Source organism: Gigantopelta aegis, chromosome 2 (assembly GCF_016097555.1).
Source record: "Gigantopelta aegis isolate Gae_Host chromosome 2, Gae_host_genome, whole genome shotgun sequence".
Classification (NCBI taxonomy): Eukaryota; Metazoa; Mollusca; class Gastropoda; order Neomphalida; family Peltospiridae; genus Gigantopelta; species Gigantopelta aegis.
The window spans coordinates 54,241,992-54,262,787 of NC_054700.1; the positions used below are offsets into that span (position 1 = coordinate 54,241,992).

Here is a 20,796-nt window from a genome sequence, read left to right on the forward strand (position 1 = left end):
AGAGAAAGATAGAGAGAGAAAGAGAAAAGGGAGAGATGGAAACAGAGATATGAAGAAAGAGATATATACAGCACACACACACACACACACAGAGAGAGAGAGAGAGAGAGAGACGGGGAGACAGAGAGAGAAAGACAGATACAGATACAGACAGAGTCAGAGACAGACAGACAGAGACAGACAGACATAGAGACAGACAGACATGGAGAGACGAAGAAAGAGATAGAAGAGAAAGATAGAGAGAGAAAGAGAAAAGGGAGAGATGGAAACAGATATATGAAGAAAGAGATATATACAACACACACACACACACACAGGGAGAGAGAGAGAGAGAGAGAGAGAGAGAGAGAGAGAGAGAGAGAGAGAGAGAGAGACGGGGAGACGGGGAGACAGAGAGAGAAAGACAGATACAGATACAGACAGAGTCAGAGACAGACAGACATAGAGACAGACAGACATGGAGAGATGAAGAAAGAGATAGAAGAGAAAGATAGAGAGAGAAAGAGAAAAGGGAGAGATGGAAACAGAGATATGAAGAAAGAGATATATACAACACACACACACACAGAGAGAGAGAGAGAGAGAGAGAGAGAGAGAGAGAGAGAGAGAGAGAGAGAGAGAGAGAGAGAGAGAGATAATTCAATGTAAAAAAGAGGAAATGCCACATGGAAAATATAGCAATTTTGCCATGTTATTATTTCTGTAATAACGCTCTCCATATTTTGTTAGATTCACAGTTGTTTCCTTAGACCAAACCGGCCTCGGTGGCGTCGTGGTTAGGCCATCGGTCTACAGGATGATAGGTGCTGGGTTCGGATCCCAGTCGAGGCATGGGATTTTTAATCCAGATTCCGACTCCAAACCCTGAGTGAGTGCTCAGCAAGGCTCAATGGGTAGGTGTAAACCACTTGCACCGACCAGTGATCCATAACTGGTTCATCAAAGGCCATGGTTTGTGCTATCCTGCCTGTGGGAAGCGCAAATAAAAGATCCCTTGCTGCTAATCGGAAAGAGTAGCCCATGTAGTGGCGGCAGCGGGTTTCCTCTCAAAATCTGTGTGGTCCTAAACCATATGTCTGACGCCATATAACCGTAAATAAAATGTGAAGACCCGTCATCATAATTCGCATAATCCCAGACCCTGCCATGAGTACACCACCTTGAAGTGACTGTGGATCTGACCTAGAATACTGTATTTGTAATCCCTTCTCGGTTACATCTGAGGTAAGGGTCTCTAGCCTGGATACTTGCACCACAGATCACAGTGTCGCTCTATGGCAATACCGTTGGTCACTTCTGTCTCACTATGGAGTCTGTAGAATACGTGGACGTGGACGAGGTATGGAAGACACTGGGCAGGTTCGGACGATACCAGTTGGTGCAGCTGTTTATTCTGATTCTAGCGGGGATTCCTATGGCGTTCCACGTCCTCTCCGTCGTCTTCATAGGTTAGTGCCGACGTTTCTCTCCATACAAAATTATGATGGATACACGATTTAAGGTCTTCATTTCAGTTATTGTTTTTTTTTCTTCTGTGTGTGTGTGTGTGTGTGTGTGTGTGTGTGTGTGTGTGTGTGTGTGTGTGTGTGTAAAGAGATAGATAGAAAACAATTTAACGTGCCCATATACCACTAGGGTTTCGAACACTCCCATCCAGAGTCCGATCTCCGATAAGATCGGTGGCCTGACTCGGGATGGGGGGAGGATAGAGTTGAAATTGGGCAGAATTTTGAAAATAGCTATTAGTAAAAAAAGTTAATAGAATTTAAACAATAAAAAGTTACAAGTAAAAAATAAAAAGAATTGACTGCTCGGCCGAATAATTATATAATTTGGAGTATTTTAGAAGGACAGTCCAAAAATAAATAAGAGAAAGAAGACTATTTAATACTATTATAAAAAGAGAAGTAATTTCGACATAATGTTTTGAACGGAGGTCTAAAAGTTTAGTCCGATCTATATGATTCGGGTCGGGGGCGGGGGGGGGGGGGGGGTGAGTTTAAGGTGGGCGGAATTTGGAATACGAATTTAGTAGTTAGGTCAAAGACCTAAAGCCAAAATGAGCTCATTCATACTACTCATGTCTGGACAAAAATTTAAGTCCAAAGAATAAAATTAGAGTGCTCGACCGAAAGGGTTTTAAGATGATTTGAGCAATTTAGACGGGCTGCCAAAATAAAGTGCGCCCGACTGTTTACAAAAAAAATAAAAAAATAAAAAATAAAATAAATAAATAAAATTAAATAAAAAATCTTTTTGAATGCCGGTCAAACATTTTAAAGTCCATCTAAGCCCTTGGTACGGTTGGCGACTACGGAGACGAGATGAAGCGCTTGGCGCTGAATTGCGGCACTAGTTTCCTCCAACGGTGGGCTAGCAAGGTCTTGGCTAGCTCGACGTAATGGGCGCCGGCGATGATCTTCAGTACTCTGAGAACGGTGTAGTTGTGCATGTCTTCGAAGAGTATTTCCGGTCTGTAGAGATCATCCCGGCGCGACGTCACCACAAGTCCAAACTTCCCGTCTCGTAGTTCTATGGTGTGGATGGCACACTCAACTCCGTCAGGAAACTTCTTAAAGTTGCCCTCAAGAATGCCTCCCGGCAGTGAGCTGGTGTCCGAGGTGTCCCCGACCAAGTATCGAGCATACTGGCCCTTGATCTTCGAGATGGCGAGGCTCCAGGCGGCGTCCCTGCTCCGGGCGGCCGCGGAAGGCCGGGCCTTGGCTGGCTAGTCACTACTCGGTGGGGTGACGGCCTTCCGCTTCACAGCAGCACCATCCATAGGGGTCTTGGCGGAGCCCCTCGGGGGTGGGGGACTCGACGCCGACCGCCTCGAAGGGGTTGGAACGGGAGACGCACGCCGTGGAGTCTCGCAGATCGCTGTGTCCAACTGCGGCGTCGACTGGACCACTGGTTCAGTTTGTTCAGATGTTTCTGCGTCGGCTGGCACTGGTTCGTCGGGTCCCGGGGATGGGGGCGGCGACGTAGACAGGACCGCCATTAGCGGTTGTGCCGCCAGTTTAGGCGCCCCCTCCCCCCGCCAGTTTAGGTCCTCTTTCTCCGTCCTCTTCCCTACCTCTTCGTCGTGTTCGTCCTCCCAGGTGGGTGGGGGAGGGGGCAACTTGAGAGAGCAGAGCGACACGTCTTTTCTCATCGAACGCATAACTCGGAATGTATATATAAAGAGAGAGAGAGAGAGAGAGAGAGAGAGAGAGAGAGAGAGAGAGAGAGAGAGAGAGAGAGAGAGAGAGAGAGAGAGAGAGAGAGAGAGAGAGAGAGAGAGAGCGAGCGATACAGGGAGAGACAGACATTCAGAACAAAAGCCGCGACTTCATTTGCACGACCGGCCTCGGTGGCGTCGGGGCAGGTCATCGGTCTACAGGCTGGTAGGTACTGGGTTCGGATCCCAGTCGAGGCATGGGATTTTTAATCCAGATACCGACTCCAAACCCTGAGTGAGTGCTCCGCAAGGCTCAATGGGTAGGTGTAAACCACTTGCACCGACCAGTGATCCATAACTGGTTCAACAAAGGCCATGGTTTGTGCTATCCTGCCTGTGGGAAGCGCAAATAAAAGATCCCTTGCTGCTAATCGGAAGAGTAGCCCATGTAATGACGACAGCGGGTTTCCTCTCAAAATCTGTGTGGTCCTTAACCATATGTCTGACGCCATATAACCGTAAATAAAATGTGTTGAGTGCGTCGTTAAATAAAACATTTCTTCTTCATTTGCACAGGCACGTACGTTTTACGGACACACGCAATAATTAGAACTTCCTAGGACATACAAACTGTGAAATATGTGCATAAGGCCACGAAACAGGCGTCATTACGTCAGTGTTGCTGTGACTTGTCACAGTTCAGTCCAACACACAAGCAACGGCGTTTCCACGATGAAAAACAACTTTAACAACTATATGGAAAATATCTGGAGAAAATAACTGCCTTGCATTTCCAACAATTGAATCTTAATTTAAAAACAGCAATAAAAAAAAAATGAAATGCAATTGAGGTAAACTCTTTTATATTTATTGTGTATAAACTAAAGCCAAAATAATGTTGTCCCGATGGCCTGTCGCGAACTATAGTTTTGGGCAGTTTCTGGTTTCTTTCTTAACAATTTAAAAATAGCTGTATAAATAATAAATGTGCGAATCGTGATTTTCGCGAACACTTAAATGTTGTATAGGCCCTAGATTTTGTTAATGTTGATACAACTCGGTCAGTTTAGCAATATCTTCGTCTGAAAGAACCGCCACACTATGCGTTTAGTGACCTTAAACTTTTGCCTGTGTTGTGATTGGCTGCGACGGCACTACGTGTTAAGGAAATAGAACCAGGGTGCGTTCAACCAGACCGAGCGGTAAAACGTCCGCCAGACTGGTTTATGCGCTTCACAGCAAATCAAATGGCTACGTTGAAAACCAATAGAATAGTTCGCGAACGTTAGCGGAACGTTTGTTGGTTGAACTTGATCTGTTCTATTCCGTTCAACACGCGTTGCCAGTGGCTGCGCCACAGCCAAGCATCGTTTTTGGCGTGACTTTGGTCTTACAGATGTGCCTACACTACAGAATATTGTTACTCTGCTGTTCCGTGGCCTGTTGCTGTGGGGTGTCTCGTACGTGAGCAACGTCCTTTATGAAAACGGATGTTGTTTTATTTCCATAAAACGTACGTATATGTGCGGATGCAATGGAATCGCTGCAATAGCCAAGAAATGATTTGATATGTATAACGCAATGTACTGACCAAACCGTGTGTTGTAGTCAATATTAATGTTAAACGACTGGTATATTAAAATACTCGGATATGTGCAATCCTGTCTGTGAGAAAGTGCTTTTTAAAACGCATTGCAGCTGATTGGTAGGCATTTCCTCACACAAAGCCATTAACATATATTTACGTCTGTGACATAGACAAGGCGTCTACGGCACGTGCATAGGACAGTGTGCTTTGACATCATCTTCGTCGTCGTCGCCATCATAATGATTCATTTCATTTCAACTTATTTTCGTGCTTATATCCAACTGACCCATCCGTATGACGAGTTAAACCCCCCCACCCCCACCCCACCCCCCCCACCCCACCCCCCCACCCCCCCCCCCCCCACCACAAAATGCATTTTTCGTATTTCTGAAAAACGGACGCACGTTTGAGAAAAAAACCGTTAAGCAGACAAGGTCTCATCTATTTTTAGACGGGATGTTTCCATTTCAATGTCACAGACGTTGGTATACCACGTGACCGTTATCATTTTGATTCGGTTTGTTTTCTCGTGCACGGTTCGCGCAATCAATATCCGATTTGTGAGATTTTTCTTCACAGTTCGTGAACATTTTCAGTAACAATAAAGTTCAGACAAGTAAGTATCTCAATACAAAACGCTACAAATCCTTAAAACCAATAATTTTGCTAAGTCCTACGATATCTGGAGAGGGGATACAACCGGACAGAACAGTTGGAACATGTCCAGGAGAGGTGAAAAGAACGCACCCCAAGTCTGTGCGCACTCTGTGAAATTTGTCGTGACGTAGGCATTGTTGTGCTTCGAGCGACATCTACCGGTGACATCAGAATACTAACTTTCAAAATTATTTCAAGCAATTGGGACATGGGGATTCCCATGGTATTTATCGATATAAAACCTGCTTTTTCACTCCATTTGATAAAAACGTGATCTAAGTGTATTACAGGTTTGTAGATTAACCAAATTATAATTTATTTTCGCTGGATGGAACTAGGGTGTGCGGCTTTAATTTAGTTAAACATATCGTTAATTAAAAAGCCGACAAGACGAGACATTCAAGTATTTCACTGCAGGGTACATGTACGATGACAACGTGATTTAAATCGACGAAACCATTTTTACTTAAGTAAATCGAAGCACAAGAACACGGAAGTGACGAACGTCGAATGCAACCAAAACAACATTTAAAACATCCTATGCTAACTTTTCTTGTCAGGATTGATAAATTAAAATATCTTGTTTGTTTCTTTTTTCTTCTTCATTTTCATCTTAATTTTGTTGTTATTGTTCGACTTTATTAATGGAATCCCGATATGCCGAGTAATAAGTGAACAGAAGGCACGGCGACGACCCGGCCTCGACTTGTTTAAAACCGTGACGTCTTTAGTTTTGGTCGGGTTGCGTTATATGATTTGTGTAATAAAAGTGGGGAGGGCGTGAGCAGTAGCATTAAAATACAAGGCGTGGGGGAATGCTGAAAGTGTACCATAATTGTATACAGTTGTATATAACCCTAACCCATACATGCACGAAAGGTTACAAAACTATAGCAGGATACAGTCGCCTGTGCAAAAATTATTCAGGCAGTGGCTTAGATTGTGGGATTGCGAAGTTTATGGGGGTGTATTCTTACATAGCTGCACTACTTGAACAAACCGATATACGGCACTTGCTCTATTTATGAAACCAAAGCCATACATGAAAAAAAAAAAAAAATCACAACTGGCTTATCCAGAGGGTGGGTTGGTGGGGATCACATCTTTGGTTATGTATACTAACATATTGGCCCGTCTTCGTTCTGACAAGACCTATTAGGGCTGTGTACGTTTGGGTATCCCATCCTCTTTTTATAAAATCAGGCTGTCCAGCACACCCTTATGAAAAAGTAGGACACAATTAGAAATGAAAATATAGAAAATGTAGGACAAAAGTAGGAAAACGTAGGACAAAAGTAGGACTGAAACAGTACGTAGCGACATTATTCATGCTCATATTGAGAAAACACTTTTTTTTAATGTTGTGCTCCGTTTGTACATGTATTTTGTGTTTTATCAAAAATAATATGAATCTTATGTAACGATCACATTATACAGTTATTTCAAATTACTGTACCCTATATTAATCAATATACATATTTACATGCATAGTAATGCTGATTCACAGTAAAACAGAGTTAACATGATAAATTTAAGTTTTCCATAATGTATTATAGATTCTGAAGTCATACATACACATGGTACAATATAATCATGTTAATCATTGGAAAATATGTTGGCTTTGAGGGTATAATTTTAATATGTTGAGATTATATGGTGCCACAAATTGGGAGATATCTTGCTACCAATAAAAATAAAAATAATTCTCATAACTGTTTACTTTTATAACAACACAAGGAATATGCACACGTTAACAGCAATTCGCAGCATTTTCAAACAAAAAAGTAAGAAAAACTAGGCATTTTGAAGAAAAAGTTAGAAAAATAGAACAAAGACCAAAAAGTACGAAAAAAGTAGAATCACTGGACAGCCTGTAAAATATTTACCAATTAAGCCAGTACAATACAGTGTTTAAATAAATTATAAACGCATGTGTTGTGGCAACAACTGTTGGGAATCAAACAAAGCTTCTGGCCCCCACAACCCAATCCCCGCCCCCCCCCCCCCCCCCATTAGTCATCCTACTGTCAGCACAAAATATACTCACAAAGATTTATCTGTTCTAGAGGCATAGGCAGATAAGAAATAGTACTAAATATTATAAGACAACCAATGCCTACAGAACAATAATAATTATACAAAATAAAAATTTAATTTAAAAAATGTATGTAAAAAAAAAAGAGAGAGGCAAAATTATATATTACACTAGTTTAACATGAAACCATTAAAGGTCAACGTTTATAAAAAAAAAAACGTAATTCACTATTGTTTGGCATTTACGTATACATTTTACAATATATATGAAGTATCAATAAAATAAATTTAAAAAAATTTACCCGTTTTTAATATATTCGCAATAAAAAGTCGCGTTTTCCCCATCGCTTGCCAAAACGCCTGTCGACTTCAAGAGCCAAGTCACGTGACCACGTGACATTTTACTGGGAAGGTGGAACACGTGTATTTTAAATGCGAAAATTTTATTATATTGAATTGAATTGTATGGATGGAATATTCTTTTGGAGATAGTTTTCAAATTGAAAATATGGTGAACCATTGTTTAGTGCTTGGATGTATCAAAGCAGCAGTTTTTCCGAACTTTAAACAAACCGACACTCACAGGGTTTGCATGGCAGTGGTTCTTAAACAGAACCCGTGCGTAATGGAAAGGACCATCACGATGGGATAGGATCTGCAGTGACCACTTCATCCATGAGGATTACGACAACTATTTAAGGTGGTCGATAAATATGACACCTATTTTATTATTATTATTTTTTTTAAACATCTGTTCCAAACCTGTGTCCCCACCGGGACATTTTCTACGACTGCGCATGATACAGCAAACAGGAAACCACGACGAGCACGAGCTAAACTAGAGCTCAAAAGAGTGAGGGGGAGGAGGCGGGGAGGGTTCCAGAGCAGGGGCGGCAGTGTAAAATATAGTGGTACGACTTTTCTTTCAAATTCAATTGAGGACATTTTCACAGATACAACAAATATAACCACAAAAGTGCCTCTGAAAAGTGTTAGGCCATGCGCCGTCCATGCAGTGGCGTAGGGAGGGGGCCTACGGGAACCCACCCCCACCCCCATCAAACTTTTTTTTTAAAGTATTAAATTCATAAAATCATATATACACATGTATATACATAGTGTGGATTCTCCACAATCCCCCCCCCCCCCCCCCCCCCCAATCCCAATATAAAATCCTGCCTACGCCAGTGGAGGGTACCAAGCCTAGAATGATAAAAAAATATAGGGCTTGTATTTCATAATTAAATACAAACATTTTGTGCATGCGTGCGTGCGTGTGTATATATATATATATATATATATATATATATATATATATATATATATATATACATACACACACGCACACGCACACGCACACACACACACATGCATGCATACATACACACACACACATGCATGCATACATACACACACACACACAAGCAGACACACACACACTCACACACATGACATGCAAAAAAAAGAAGAAAAAAAGTTAAAAATAGTTTAATTATTAAAAAAAAAAAAGACATATAGAGGTCTTTTCACCTTTTATTCGACTTGTTTTTTGTTTGGGTTTCATTATATTTCACGAGTGTGAATGTACTTTTAGTTTGGCCATTCGTCGGACTGTGTGCGGTTTAACGACGGATTCTTAACGACAATATAGACATCGATGACTGGTTAAATGTGTCAGTAAATTCCATTACATTGGAGGGAAAGTGATTTTTAAACTCTTACCTTCGTAGAATTTATATCAGTTGAATATTGATGGATTTCGACAAAACTTCACTTTCAATACCATGTGACGTGTTTCGCGGGAAAACACTGATTTTACGTCGATCGTAGGCTTCGCATAGCTGTCATCGCCGTTAAAGAAGAGGACAATTAAGGCATTTGGCCTGGTATGCATTTTCAACGATATATAATACACATTATTGCTTAATATCAACACGTATAATCGTATAGTTAATTAATAAAACGGTTAAATGTGACGGCTATTATATATTACGGGCGCAGCCATTTTGTACCATCTCAGTGAGTACGCCCTCTGGCGAGCTGGTGGTTACGTAATACTTAACGCGTCACGTCAGGAATGAGCCTTAGAACTAGAGAAACACAATTTACCTGGTTTTTGCGGGATGATAAATAGTCATACATTGCAATGTTCTGTAATAATACACATCCCAGTAAGCCAGCAATAAGTTTATCCAGCACTATATATATTATTTTTCAATACAAAATAAAATACCATTGTCAAAGTGGCTACACAACAAGTCGAAACAATTAACAATGTTTTGCCCATGCATTAACCTACGTACTGAAATGACACACGGAGTGTTTACTTAGTTAATTGGTCTATGCTGTTAGTTGCTTCTACCTGTGATTCCTGATTGGCAGGTGTGTATTTGATTGGTAACCAGACGAGCCAATTAATTGACGCTGTCTAGACACAAAAATACATACCGGTATTGTGGAATATTATATTAGCTCGGCCATTTACCTTTCGACCGACCGTTCAAAATTGCGCCAAATTCCCTTCATCAAAATTGCGCACCCTTTTCTCTTTGGCATTTAACTGCTCCATTCAAATTCCATAGCACCACCACCAGCCCCACCCTCCTGCTACCGATTTGATCGGGCTGCTGGTGCTCCCTTGCACCTGCCAGTGCAGGCGGTCCCTCCTCTCCCCTCCCCCCACCTTTCCTGTCACCTTTCCCGTCATGGACGGAGGAGCCGGCCAAGGCCGGCTCTTGTGCCCACAACAGGCGTGCGCTACAACAGCTTGTTCTGAATGTGCACGTAAAACCTTATGACTTGACATGACATGACCTATCGCCCCTAAAATTGTAATGCACATAGTTTATTACTGTAAATAGTTCTGTAAAACTATTGATTAAGTAGACTTTTCCATCTAAAACCACAGAACTGACCAATTACGTAGTCCCAAAGAAAAGAAAATTATCACTTGAGTATCTTGGGTTGTCGTTTTTGCTCCAACGTAGCATATCAATAGGCCTAATAGTGTACATTTTTCCTTTGGATTATTAAACAGAGAAAAATACTATAACCCCATTTTGTTCCGTTAATGCAACTTGAAATATATTTAGTTAAATAGTTTATTATATTATTACGTCATTTATGCTGTTTTACAAGTCAGGTTGATCAAAGAGAAGCGCCTTGTTGAAAATTACTGCTTTTGTTTACACTGTACATACAGGAGATGGTCAGGAGCTGACGTCACTTCGCCCCAAGCTATCCCACCGGACGTCACAAAAACGAAACAAAATGGCTGCCCCCAGTTAGCAGGAATAATCATGTTTTTTTATTAACTCTAAAATTACGCGTTTTTCATTTGCTAAAGTGTCAGTATGTGTTGGTGGTCCGGGTATGCATCTTTCCAACATATAAGGCTCTTGTTTGAGTTGACCCTACCTTTAACACATGTCAGCAGAAGTATATGTTTACTATGATTATAATTCAGTTGGAGGAGACAATTATTTTAACTACTTTTAAACGCGCTCTCTCACAGATGGTTGACCTAATTATTGACCCAACAAGGTATTATATGACAATATATACATTTGATTTGTACCTAAAACTACTTTATTGAACCATCTATATAACCACCATATCACACTTATTATTGATATTTTATAAAAAAATAATTGAATTATGGGTACAGTCCATATTTGGAGTGCAGAGGTGTGACGTATTATTTTGAGTCACATGACTGGCATTCCCTGAAAAACCGCAGTGTCAAAACGATTTACCAAGCTCGTGTAACGAGAACGCTTGACCGTCATCTGCGACGTAGGGTAAATAGAAAAACAACAACAATGAAAATAAGTTATTAAAAAATAATAAAAACATGTACTGAATGATAATAAGCTTATACATTAATTTATTTTAGTAACAGAAGCATGTTAAACGTCGACAATCCCGACTAGTTAGGCCTTTGCATCTATAGGTAAATTTATCGTTAGTCGTATGCGAAAAACTCTATCATGAACACCTTAATTTTCCACCTTGTCAAATTCATTATCATGCAAAATATGCCATAACAGTTGGCTTGAGATAAGAATTGTTACATTTTTAAAGAATACTCTGAACTAGACGGAGTTTATATACGATGTGACTATATATACGAAGGCCGTGTATATAGCCTCCACTAACGAGGGCTGGCTATATTCACAGCAAAACTGTATATAGGCAGTACATAAGTAAGTGTATTTGATTGATCCATATTACCAAACCATTTGGAACAGGAGGAATACATACTAAGTACTGTACGAACAGTGCATTTTCTGAACAGGGGACGGGGTGGGGGAGTATATGAATTTAGCAGACTCTTTGGTATACGTTTTCCATAGATATATGAATAGCGTCATATTGTCCCTACAGTACTAACAAAAAATTAATAATAAATAAATAAATAAGTAAATAAATATTAATAATAATAATAATGAATAAATAAATAAATAAAAACTATTACAAATTATCAGCTGCTGAGGCAGATTAACTGAAAGTGAAACTAAGGACAGTACACAAACTAACAACAGGGTTTGAATTTAATAATTTTTCACGGAGTACAATTCTGAGGCTGCTTACGTAAATTTAAAAAAAAAAGAAGTTAATTTTACAGCAAATAAATATGACTAAAAGGTTATTTTGCGGTATTTAGTCACATTTCAAATGATAAAAATTGCAAGGGGCAATAAAACTCAAAATACATTTTTTATAGGTTACTAGTAAAGCTGAGACCACTCCCGGGTCCCCCTCTAAATTTATGTAATGTTTTTGTAACAAACGTCCCCACCCACCCCACCGCGACGTGATTTTACCAACATTATAATACATGTAATAATAATAATAATACACAATTATTATTACTATTACTACTACTACTACTACTACTACTACTACTACTACTACTACTACTACTACTACTACTACTACTACTGCTACTACTACTACTATTATTATTAGCCTAGGCCTACTACTACCTTTTTGGGGTGGAGGGGCGGTGTTTTATCTGGAGGAGTTTTGGATATAAAAATGCAAGATTAACGTGTGTGCACACACACACACACAAACGGCAGACTGAACTTGTCCCTGCACGTAGAACTGGATTCAACTGGGTTAAGTAATAATTAGCCAACCTTTGGACGACAAAACATGAAACAGTACACTGGGTTTTTTTTACCCTATACATTAAAACCGAAATACCACTTTGCGAACCAGTCAAAATATTGACGCGCCTGATAATAATAATAATAATAATAAATGGTGAGTTCATGTTCCGACTGTTTATTATTTTATTTCAGCGTATTCGCGGTTATTTTTGTCATGAAATAATATATTTTTTATTATTTGCCATGTATACAGTCGGCCCACATTTCCCAAGTCTCTATACATGGCGATCGTTTATATAAAATCCAAAAATACATTATACGGTTGTCGTATATATAGCCTCATCACTGTCTCATTTGAAGAAGAGTTCAAAATTTTTAAAACTGAATCGTGTCATGGAATTCCCTCGATGTTTTGGATAATACAATAACTAGGTTTGGTATTCCAAATGAATGTAATTTCCATTTATAATGCATATTTAAACAAATACGGCCCACTAACTCCGTGATTGACCTCCTTTAATGCTAACTATACAAAAACGTTACACATCGAAAAAAATATGTTGTCTAACTTCAGTGGCGTCCAAGCAAAGTTGGGCCCGTGGTCTTTGAACAGCGAAATATGATTGGTCCAGCGCGGTTGTCAATCACGCCGTACGGAAAGGTCAATTAAGGTTAAAGCACGCTGTCCCGGGAAAACATCTCAGGGTTAGGTGTTAGTGGTTAGTGAGAGAGAATAGGGTGTAGTGGTCGTACACCTACCCATACTTGTCTTACACCTACCTACTGAACTCCGGGTGGGAGCCGGTACCGGGCTGCGAACCCAGTACCTACCATCCTTAAGTTTGATGGCTTACCCACGACACCACCATCATAATCATAACACTGCATATAATAAATACTAGTATGTAAATACATCCTATACTTTGTACATTTTCAGGAAAACACATGGATCACATTTGTAACTTTTCACCGGAAGTTGATGACGACCACAATACATCTATTGTCTTGGACTCGTGCACGATCCAAATCGTAAACAATACTTCAACCGGAACTGACGTGGCAGAGTACGCATGCCCAGATGGTTATAACTACACTGGTGACAGATACACATCATTCGTTGCAGAGGTACAGAAATTGATTAATTTGAAAGAAACGATTATGTGATTGGGGTAGCTTGTGTGTGTGTGTGTGTGTGTGTGTGTGTGTGTGTGTGTGTGTGTGTGTGTGTGTGTCGGGAGGGGGGGATTGAGTTTCAAAACAAATCAACTGAACAACAAAAATTTTACAACTAATCCCCCCACAACCCCCCACCCCCCCCCCCCCCCCCCCACCCCATCAAATTAAAAATAAAACAAAACAAAACAAAAACGAATAACAACAACAAAAGACAAGATAAACAACAAAACAAAAACAAAAATGCACCCCATGAAGAGAGAGAGAGAAACCGTTTACTAACTACCGGTTACCGTCTTTTAGCCCCGAATAGTAAATGTAACTTGAAGGCACGGCGGAGCACGGGGGTGGGGTGGGGGTGGGGGTGGGGCTGGGGGCTGGGTGGAGTACTAGCCCCTCCAATATTTCTGAATCAAATTTAATTATTGGTAGTAAATCTAAAGGCAGAGATGAATTTTATTTGTAGAATGCAAAACATTGCATTTCAGGACATCTAATTTTCAACATTTTACGGGGGAGCATACCCTCGAAACCCCTACAAGCTATGCTTTGAGCCCTCGATCTAAATCAATCCCTCCAATCTCAGTCAGCCCCCTCAATGCCTACTTGCGTCCGCCGTGCCTAAAATGTGTTTGTTGTACAGTAATGGATCGAATTGTATAAATACTTGTTATTTATTTTTCGAAAATGTGGCTTCGAATACGTGTTCCTGCTTGTTTTACTTTTGGTTTGTTATACACACATTCCTTTCTTCTTCTTTTCTCAGTGGGATCTCGTGTGTGAGAAAGACACACTGGGCAAACTCTCGCAAACTCTCGTCATGGTGGGCATGTTCCTTGGAGCCTCTTTCCTGCCGGCACTCGGCGATCGCTTCGGCAGAAAACGACTTCACGTCGGCGCCAACTTCATGTTTTTTGTTGTTACTGTTTCAATGGCGTTTGTTCCCAATTTTATTGGATTTGCCGTCTTAAGAGTCTTTGTAGGGTTTTTTCATCAGGTATGTAATTTATTTTTGTACTACCGTGAATCCTTGAATAGAAAGACATGTTTTATTTAACGACGCACTCAACACATTTTATTTACGGTTATATGGTGTCAGACATATGGTTATGGACCACACAGACATTGAGAGAGGAAACCCGCTGTCGCCACTTCATGGGCTACTCTTACCGATTAGCAGCAAGGGTTCTTTTATATGCACCATCCCACAGACAGGGTAGTACATACCACGGCCTTTCATATACCAGTCCTGGTGCACTGGCTGGAATGAGAAATAGCCCAATGGGCCTATCGACGGGGATCGATTCAACACCGACCGCGCATCCTTGAATAGAAAAGCCTATAGTCTGCTCCACTGGGAACGCCTTTTTTCATACTTTGAAATTTACTGCAAGTTATTTATTTCTGAGCCGATTGTTTTGTTAACTGCACACAAAGCTAGTAATTTTGTGTTATTCTGTTCTTCTTACGCCAAACCAAACTGAAGGTATTTACACAAAAAACAACATTTCTATAGAATGATGGGACGGACTATAAGCTTCTGTTTTTTGTGACACTCTAAGACCCGACTTCTATTTAAGGCAGGCGTCTTTTTTTTCTTCTTTTTTTTTTTTTGCTTGCAAAATGTTCTAACTTAGCTTTATTGTAAGGTCTTATTGTAATGTAGGCTTCCAAACGTTTTTGTACATGTGGAAACCTCTTATCTTACTGAGCAGTGAAAAACTCTTCTTCTTTCCTGTTCTCGCCATGTGGCTGTAAGCTTTTGATAGATAGATAGATAGATAACAATTTAACGTGTCCATATACCACTAGGGTTTCGAACACGCCCATCCAGAGTCCGACCTCCGATATGATCAGTGGCCTGACTCGGGATGAGGGGAGGATAGAGTTGAAAATGGGCAGAATTTTGAAGATAGCTATTAGTAAAAAAGTTAATAGAATTAAAAAATAAAAAAAAAGATTGACTGCTCGGCCGAATATTTATATAAATTGGAGCATTTTAGATGGACAGTCAAAAAATAAATAAGAGAAAGAAGAGAGGATCGGACTATTTAATAATATTTTTAAAAAAGAGAATAATTTCGACATATAATTTTGAACGGAGGTCTAAAAGTTTAAAGTCCAATCTAAATGGTCCGGGCCGGGGGGAGGGGGTGGGGGGGTGGGGGGCGTGTGAGTTTAAGGTGGGCGGAATTTGGAATACGAATTTAGTAGTTAGGTCAAAGACCTAAAGCCAAAATGAGCTCATTCATACAACTCATGTCTGGACAAAAATTTAAGTCCAAAGAACAAAATTAGACTGCTCGACCGAAAGGGTTTTAAGGTGATTTGATTGATTGATTGAATGTTTGTTTAACGACACCCCAGCACAAAAATACATATCGGCTATTGGGTGTCACAAATGGTAAGTATATGAACATATTTATATAGACTCATGTAAAACCAGTGTAAGGAGCTGGGGGGGGGGGGGGGGGGGGGAGTATAATACAATATATGAAATCAAGTTAAGTATATCTTAAAATTTTGTATAGAAGTCAAAGTGTTTTAAAAACTTTACAATTAACATTGGATGGAATTTAAACGATTCCAAAACATTTCTGTTGCCAAATATATCATTTCTTGTCGGCTTGAGATGATCACACTCCACCAAAATGTGCCGCACAGTCAGTGTACACTGACAGTGTTCACACTGAGGAGGAGGGTCCTTCTTTAAAATAAATGAATGCGTCAAATATGTATGGCCGATGCGGGCACGGCATAAGATTACTTCATCCTTCCTGCATCGCCTGTAGGATGACTGCCACTCTCCCAGGACTGCCTTGACAGAATGAAGCTTATTCGCAACCGCACCGTCCCAATCATCTTGCCAAGTCGAAAAGATATATTGGTTAATATGAAATTTAAAATCACTGTAGGGGACACCAACATGGACACGGGGCAAGTTCAAAGCAGACTTGGCAGCAACATCTGCCTTTTCGTTACCCCTAATGCCAACATGGCTAGGTACCCAACACAGTATAACATCTTTATTGGCAATTGATAAAAAGACACACTTTCGTATCACCATCCCAACTAAGGGGTGCTCCAATTTCATGTACTGTAGAGCTTGAAGACACGAAAGTGAGTCTGTAAAAATAATATACTTGGATGCATATGAATCCTTAATCTGTTCCAGGGCTTTAATGATTGCCCAAATTTCAGCAGTAAAGATTGATTCTGAATCGGGCAATCTCATGGAAATTATTGTGTCTGATGGAAACACTGTAGCACAAGCCACAGAATTCCCATCCCGTGATCCGTCTGTGTAAACAGGAATGTAATCACAGTACCGCTCTTGGATTTCCATGAAATGTTGTTTATAAATAACTCGAGAGAGCAGGGCCCATATTCACAAAACATCGTAAGCCTAGTTTTACACGTAAACGTAAATCTACGACTGAAGAGCTATTCACGAAACAACGAAAACGTAAGTTACGTGTAAAGTTGGACGTAAATATAAGAGTGCCTCCAGTTACAACTAACACTGCACGTAAGTCGTGTACATATATTAAACCAAGCACGATCGCCGTTATTTACTATTATTTACGAAAACTGGCATCATTTCCAATAATTGAAGCAGTTTGCGATGGCGAACGCCCACAGATTTAACATATTTTTGTTGGTGATCGAACGGATGTTTTCGACTCGGCCAATTTCTCCTGAGTTATCTTTTCCTTTTTAAGAAATATCCTCAAGTTTGTACCAAAACGCGGATCCTCACCAATACCAAAATGTCATGTTTCGCCGTTCACGATGTTATTGTTAGCAGAAGTCAAACGAAATTGCGTTTTGCGCATTTGTTATTTACCCAGTAGCCATCGTTTCTAATGGTTTTTTATTTTATTTCTTCGGTGAGAGTGTTAAATCGTGGATTTACGTCCAACTAAGTTACGTTTACATTTACGACCGTCTTTGAGAATAAGGTGCTTCTTGCACGTAAACGTAAATCTACAGTAGACGTAAGTGCTAGTCGTAGACGTAAATTTACACCTTTTTGTGAATATGGGTCCAGAGCGACACGTCTTTCCTCATCGAAGGGATAGCTCGGAGTGTAAGCTTTTGACGTTATGCAATGGAACTGGTGAGTATAACGTGGTCATTAACCTGACAAAGCTAGAATAGCACAAGGTGGACTTTATGTCAGGCAAACTTCTATTCAAGGCAGGCTTCTTCTATCCGGTCTCTAATCGAGGCAGGGGCGGGACGTAGTCCAGTGGTAAAGCGCTCGCTAGATGCGCGGTCGATTTAAGATCGATCCCCGTCGGTGGCCCCATTGGGCTATTTCTCTTTCCAACCAATGTTCCACAACTGGTGTAACAAAGGCCGTGGTATGTACTATCCTGTCTGTGGGTTGGTGCATATAAAAGATCCCTTGCTGATAATAAAAAAGAGTAGCCCATGAAGTGGCGACAGCGGGTTTTCTCTGTATATATCTGTGTGGTTCTTAGCCATATGTTTGACGCCATATAACCGTAAATAAAATGTGTTGAGTACGTCGTTAAATAAAACATTTCAACCAATGATGTAATTTTATTTTGTCATTTGTTACTCATTATGCTGTGATTTTCGTTAAATTTCTATTGATCTCCAAATTTCCTCTTCTTTGTTTCAGGGTTATGTAATATCGCAGTACATCATGATGATTGAACTGTTTCCTGCACAACAGAAAGAGTTGATTGGTTTCTCGGGTTCGTTGCTATGGGGATTATCAGTCACCCTCATCACTCCCATTGCCTACTACATGCAAAACTACAGCTGGCGAAGCATGCAGCTCGTCTTTGGACTATTTTCCGCAATCAGCATTGTCGAATATTTGTACGTCACGTCCTTTCCTGCCATAAGTAAAGGCGATTTGGTTTTGTATGCAAAACCTGTTCCGTCTCTAGCATTGTTGAACTGTTTTAAATCACAATTTAATATTGACGAAGTCGTCCAAGTCGCCCTTGTTTAAAATAACCAATTGTCGAATTTCTTGAAAATCGTTGACATGGTCGAATTCTTGTAAAACATTAGGTAGGTGGAATTCTTGTGTGCCATTAACATTGTGGAATTGATTAGTTTTGTTGAAGTTCTGTAAGTGATTAGGACTGGTGAATTTTTGTATTTTTTGTATCGTTCAATTCTTGTAAGTCAGTAGCAAGGACGACCTGTACAAGTTATATGTATTGTCGGATTCTTGTAAGTCAGTAGCAAGGACGACCTGTACAAGTTATATGTATTGTCGGATTCTTGTAAGTCAGTAGCAAGGACGACCTGTACAAGTTATTTGTATTGTCGGATTCTTGTAAGTCAGTAGCAAGGACGACCTGTACAAGTTATTTGTATTGTCGGATTCTTGTAAGTCAGTAGCAAGGACGACCTGTACAAGTTATTTGTATTGTCGGATTCTTGTAAGTCAGTAGCAAGGACGACCTGTACAAGTTATATGTATTGTCGGATTCTTGTAAGTCAGTAGCAAGGACGACCTGTACAAGTTATTTGTATTGTCGGATTCTTGAAAGCCATTCGTATTCTTGAATTGTTTAATTCGTCAGCATGGTGGTGGGGGGGGGGGGGGGTAGCCCAGTGGTAAAGCGCTCGCTTGATGCGCGGACGGTCTGAGATCGATCCCCGTTGGTGGACCCATTGGGCTATTTCTCGCTCCAGCCAGTGCACTACGACTGGTATGTCAAAGGCCATGGTATGTGCTATCCTGTCTGTCGGATGGTGCATATAAAAGATCCAGTGCTGCATTAGGAAACATGTAGCGGGTTTTCTCTGATGACAACGTGTCCGAATTATCAAATGTTTGACATCCAATAGCCGATGATTAAGTAATCAGTGTGCTCCAGTGATGCCGTTAAACAACAAAAACAAAAACTAAAAACAAACTCAACATAGAGGATTATTGTAAGTCATTAGCATTTATGACTTTTTGTAAGTCATTAGTATTGTTACATTCTTGTAGGAGACCGTCTCTGAGAAAATGAATATAAAAGATACTTACCGATTTATCGGTAGGAGTAGCTTATATGGCGGAAGCGGCTTCTGCCTCTCCCTCTATCTTTCTTTTGACTATCTGTCGAAATAGCAATATGTTAGACACCAAATAGAAATAGTTTTACAATATACAGGAATGTGTCATTAGCAGTTGTCTAAGTCATTAGCATTGTCGAATTCATCTGAGTCATTAATATTGGCATATTGGTTGAATTAATATTCTGTTACACAGAATCTTGTTATAATTCATAGTTTTATTGACTTCTGAATCATAGTTGTTTTTGATATGTCGATCCTGAAGTCCCAGAGACAGAAACAGTGATGCGAGATACAAGACTGACAGATAGTCTTAACTACATGACATATTTGTTCTTGTAGTATACTTGACGAATCTCTCCGGTGGCTAGTTGCGAACAAAAGGATGAAGGAAGCCTTAAAAATAGTCAAGAAAGCTTGCAAGATGAACCACAAAGATTTCGACAAGGCATGGCAGACAATAAAAGAGAGATCTGACGCCATGAATGTATTTAACGAAACTGAACTAAGGGAAAGGACAACATTGCTCAACGAACCGGAAGTCACTTACGAAGTGAACAAGCCGAGACTATTCCAGGTTTCTAAACATGGCCAAAAAGAAGACACAAAATCATCAGAAGAAAAAATGGAAGTTTCTTTCTTAGATCTGCTGAAAAACCGGACATTACGTCCCATGGCCTTGATTATTTGCTACACATGGTAAGGGGGGTCTCTTTCTAGTTTAATTCGTTGAGCTGTATAATGATGTTTTGTATTATTTGCAATGGTTTGTCTTGTTTAAGAATTCATGTTACCATGTTACTTCCTTCTGCTCCACGACAAAGTCCTTTGTGTGTGATAACAGTTTTGTCGTTTTGGTTATGATAACCATTTTGTCGTTTTGGTTATGATAACAGTTTTGTCGTTTGGCTATGATAACCATTTTATCGTTTTGGTTATGATAACAGTTTTGTTGTTTTGGTTATGATAACAGTTTTGTCGTTTTGGCTATGATAACAGTTTTGTCGTTTTGG

The 20,796-nt window shown here is 40.1% G+C and overlaps 1 protein-coding gene across 1 annotated transcript in view; it reads left to right on the forward strand.

Annotated features, from left to right (window-relative positions):
- The first annotated feature begins 1,306 nt into the window (after positions 1-1,306).
- The window catches only part of LOC121389081 (organic cation transporter protein-like), a 28,390-nt gene continuing 8,900 nt past the window's right edge, over positions 1,307-20,796 (forward strand). The window contains exons 1-6 of the mRNA XM_041520700.1: positions 1,307-1,448; positions 2,566-2,727; positions 13,494-13,681; positions 14,496-14,726; positions 18,381-18,583; positions 20,126-20,482. Of these exons, the coding sequence (XP_041376634.1) occupies positions 1,307-1,448; positions 2,566-2,727; positions 13,494-13,681; positions 14,496-14,726; positions 18,381-18,583; positions 20,126-20,482 (1,283 nt within the window). The remainder of the gene's footprint in view (positions 1,449-2,565; positions 2,728-13,493; positions 13,682-14,495; positions 14,727-18,380; positions 18,584-20,125; positions 20,483-20,796) is intronic.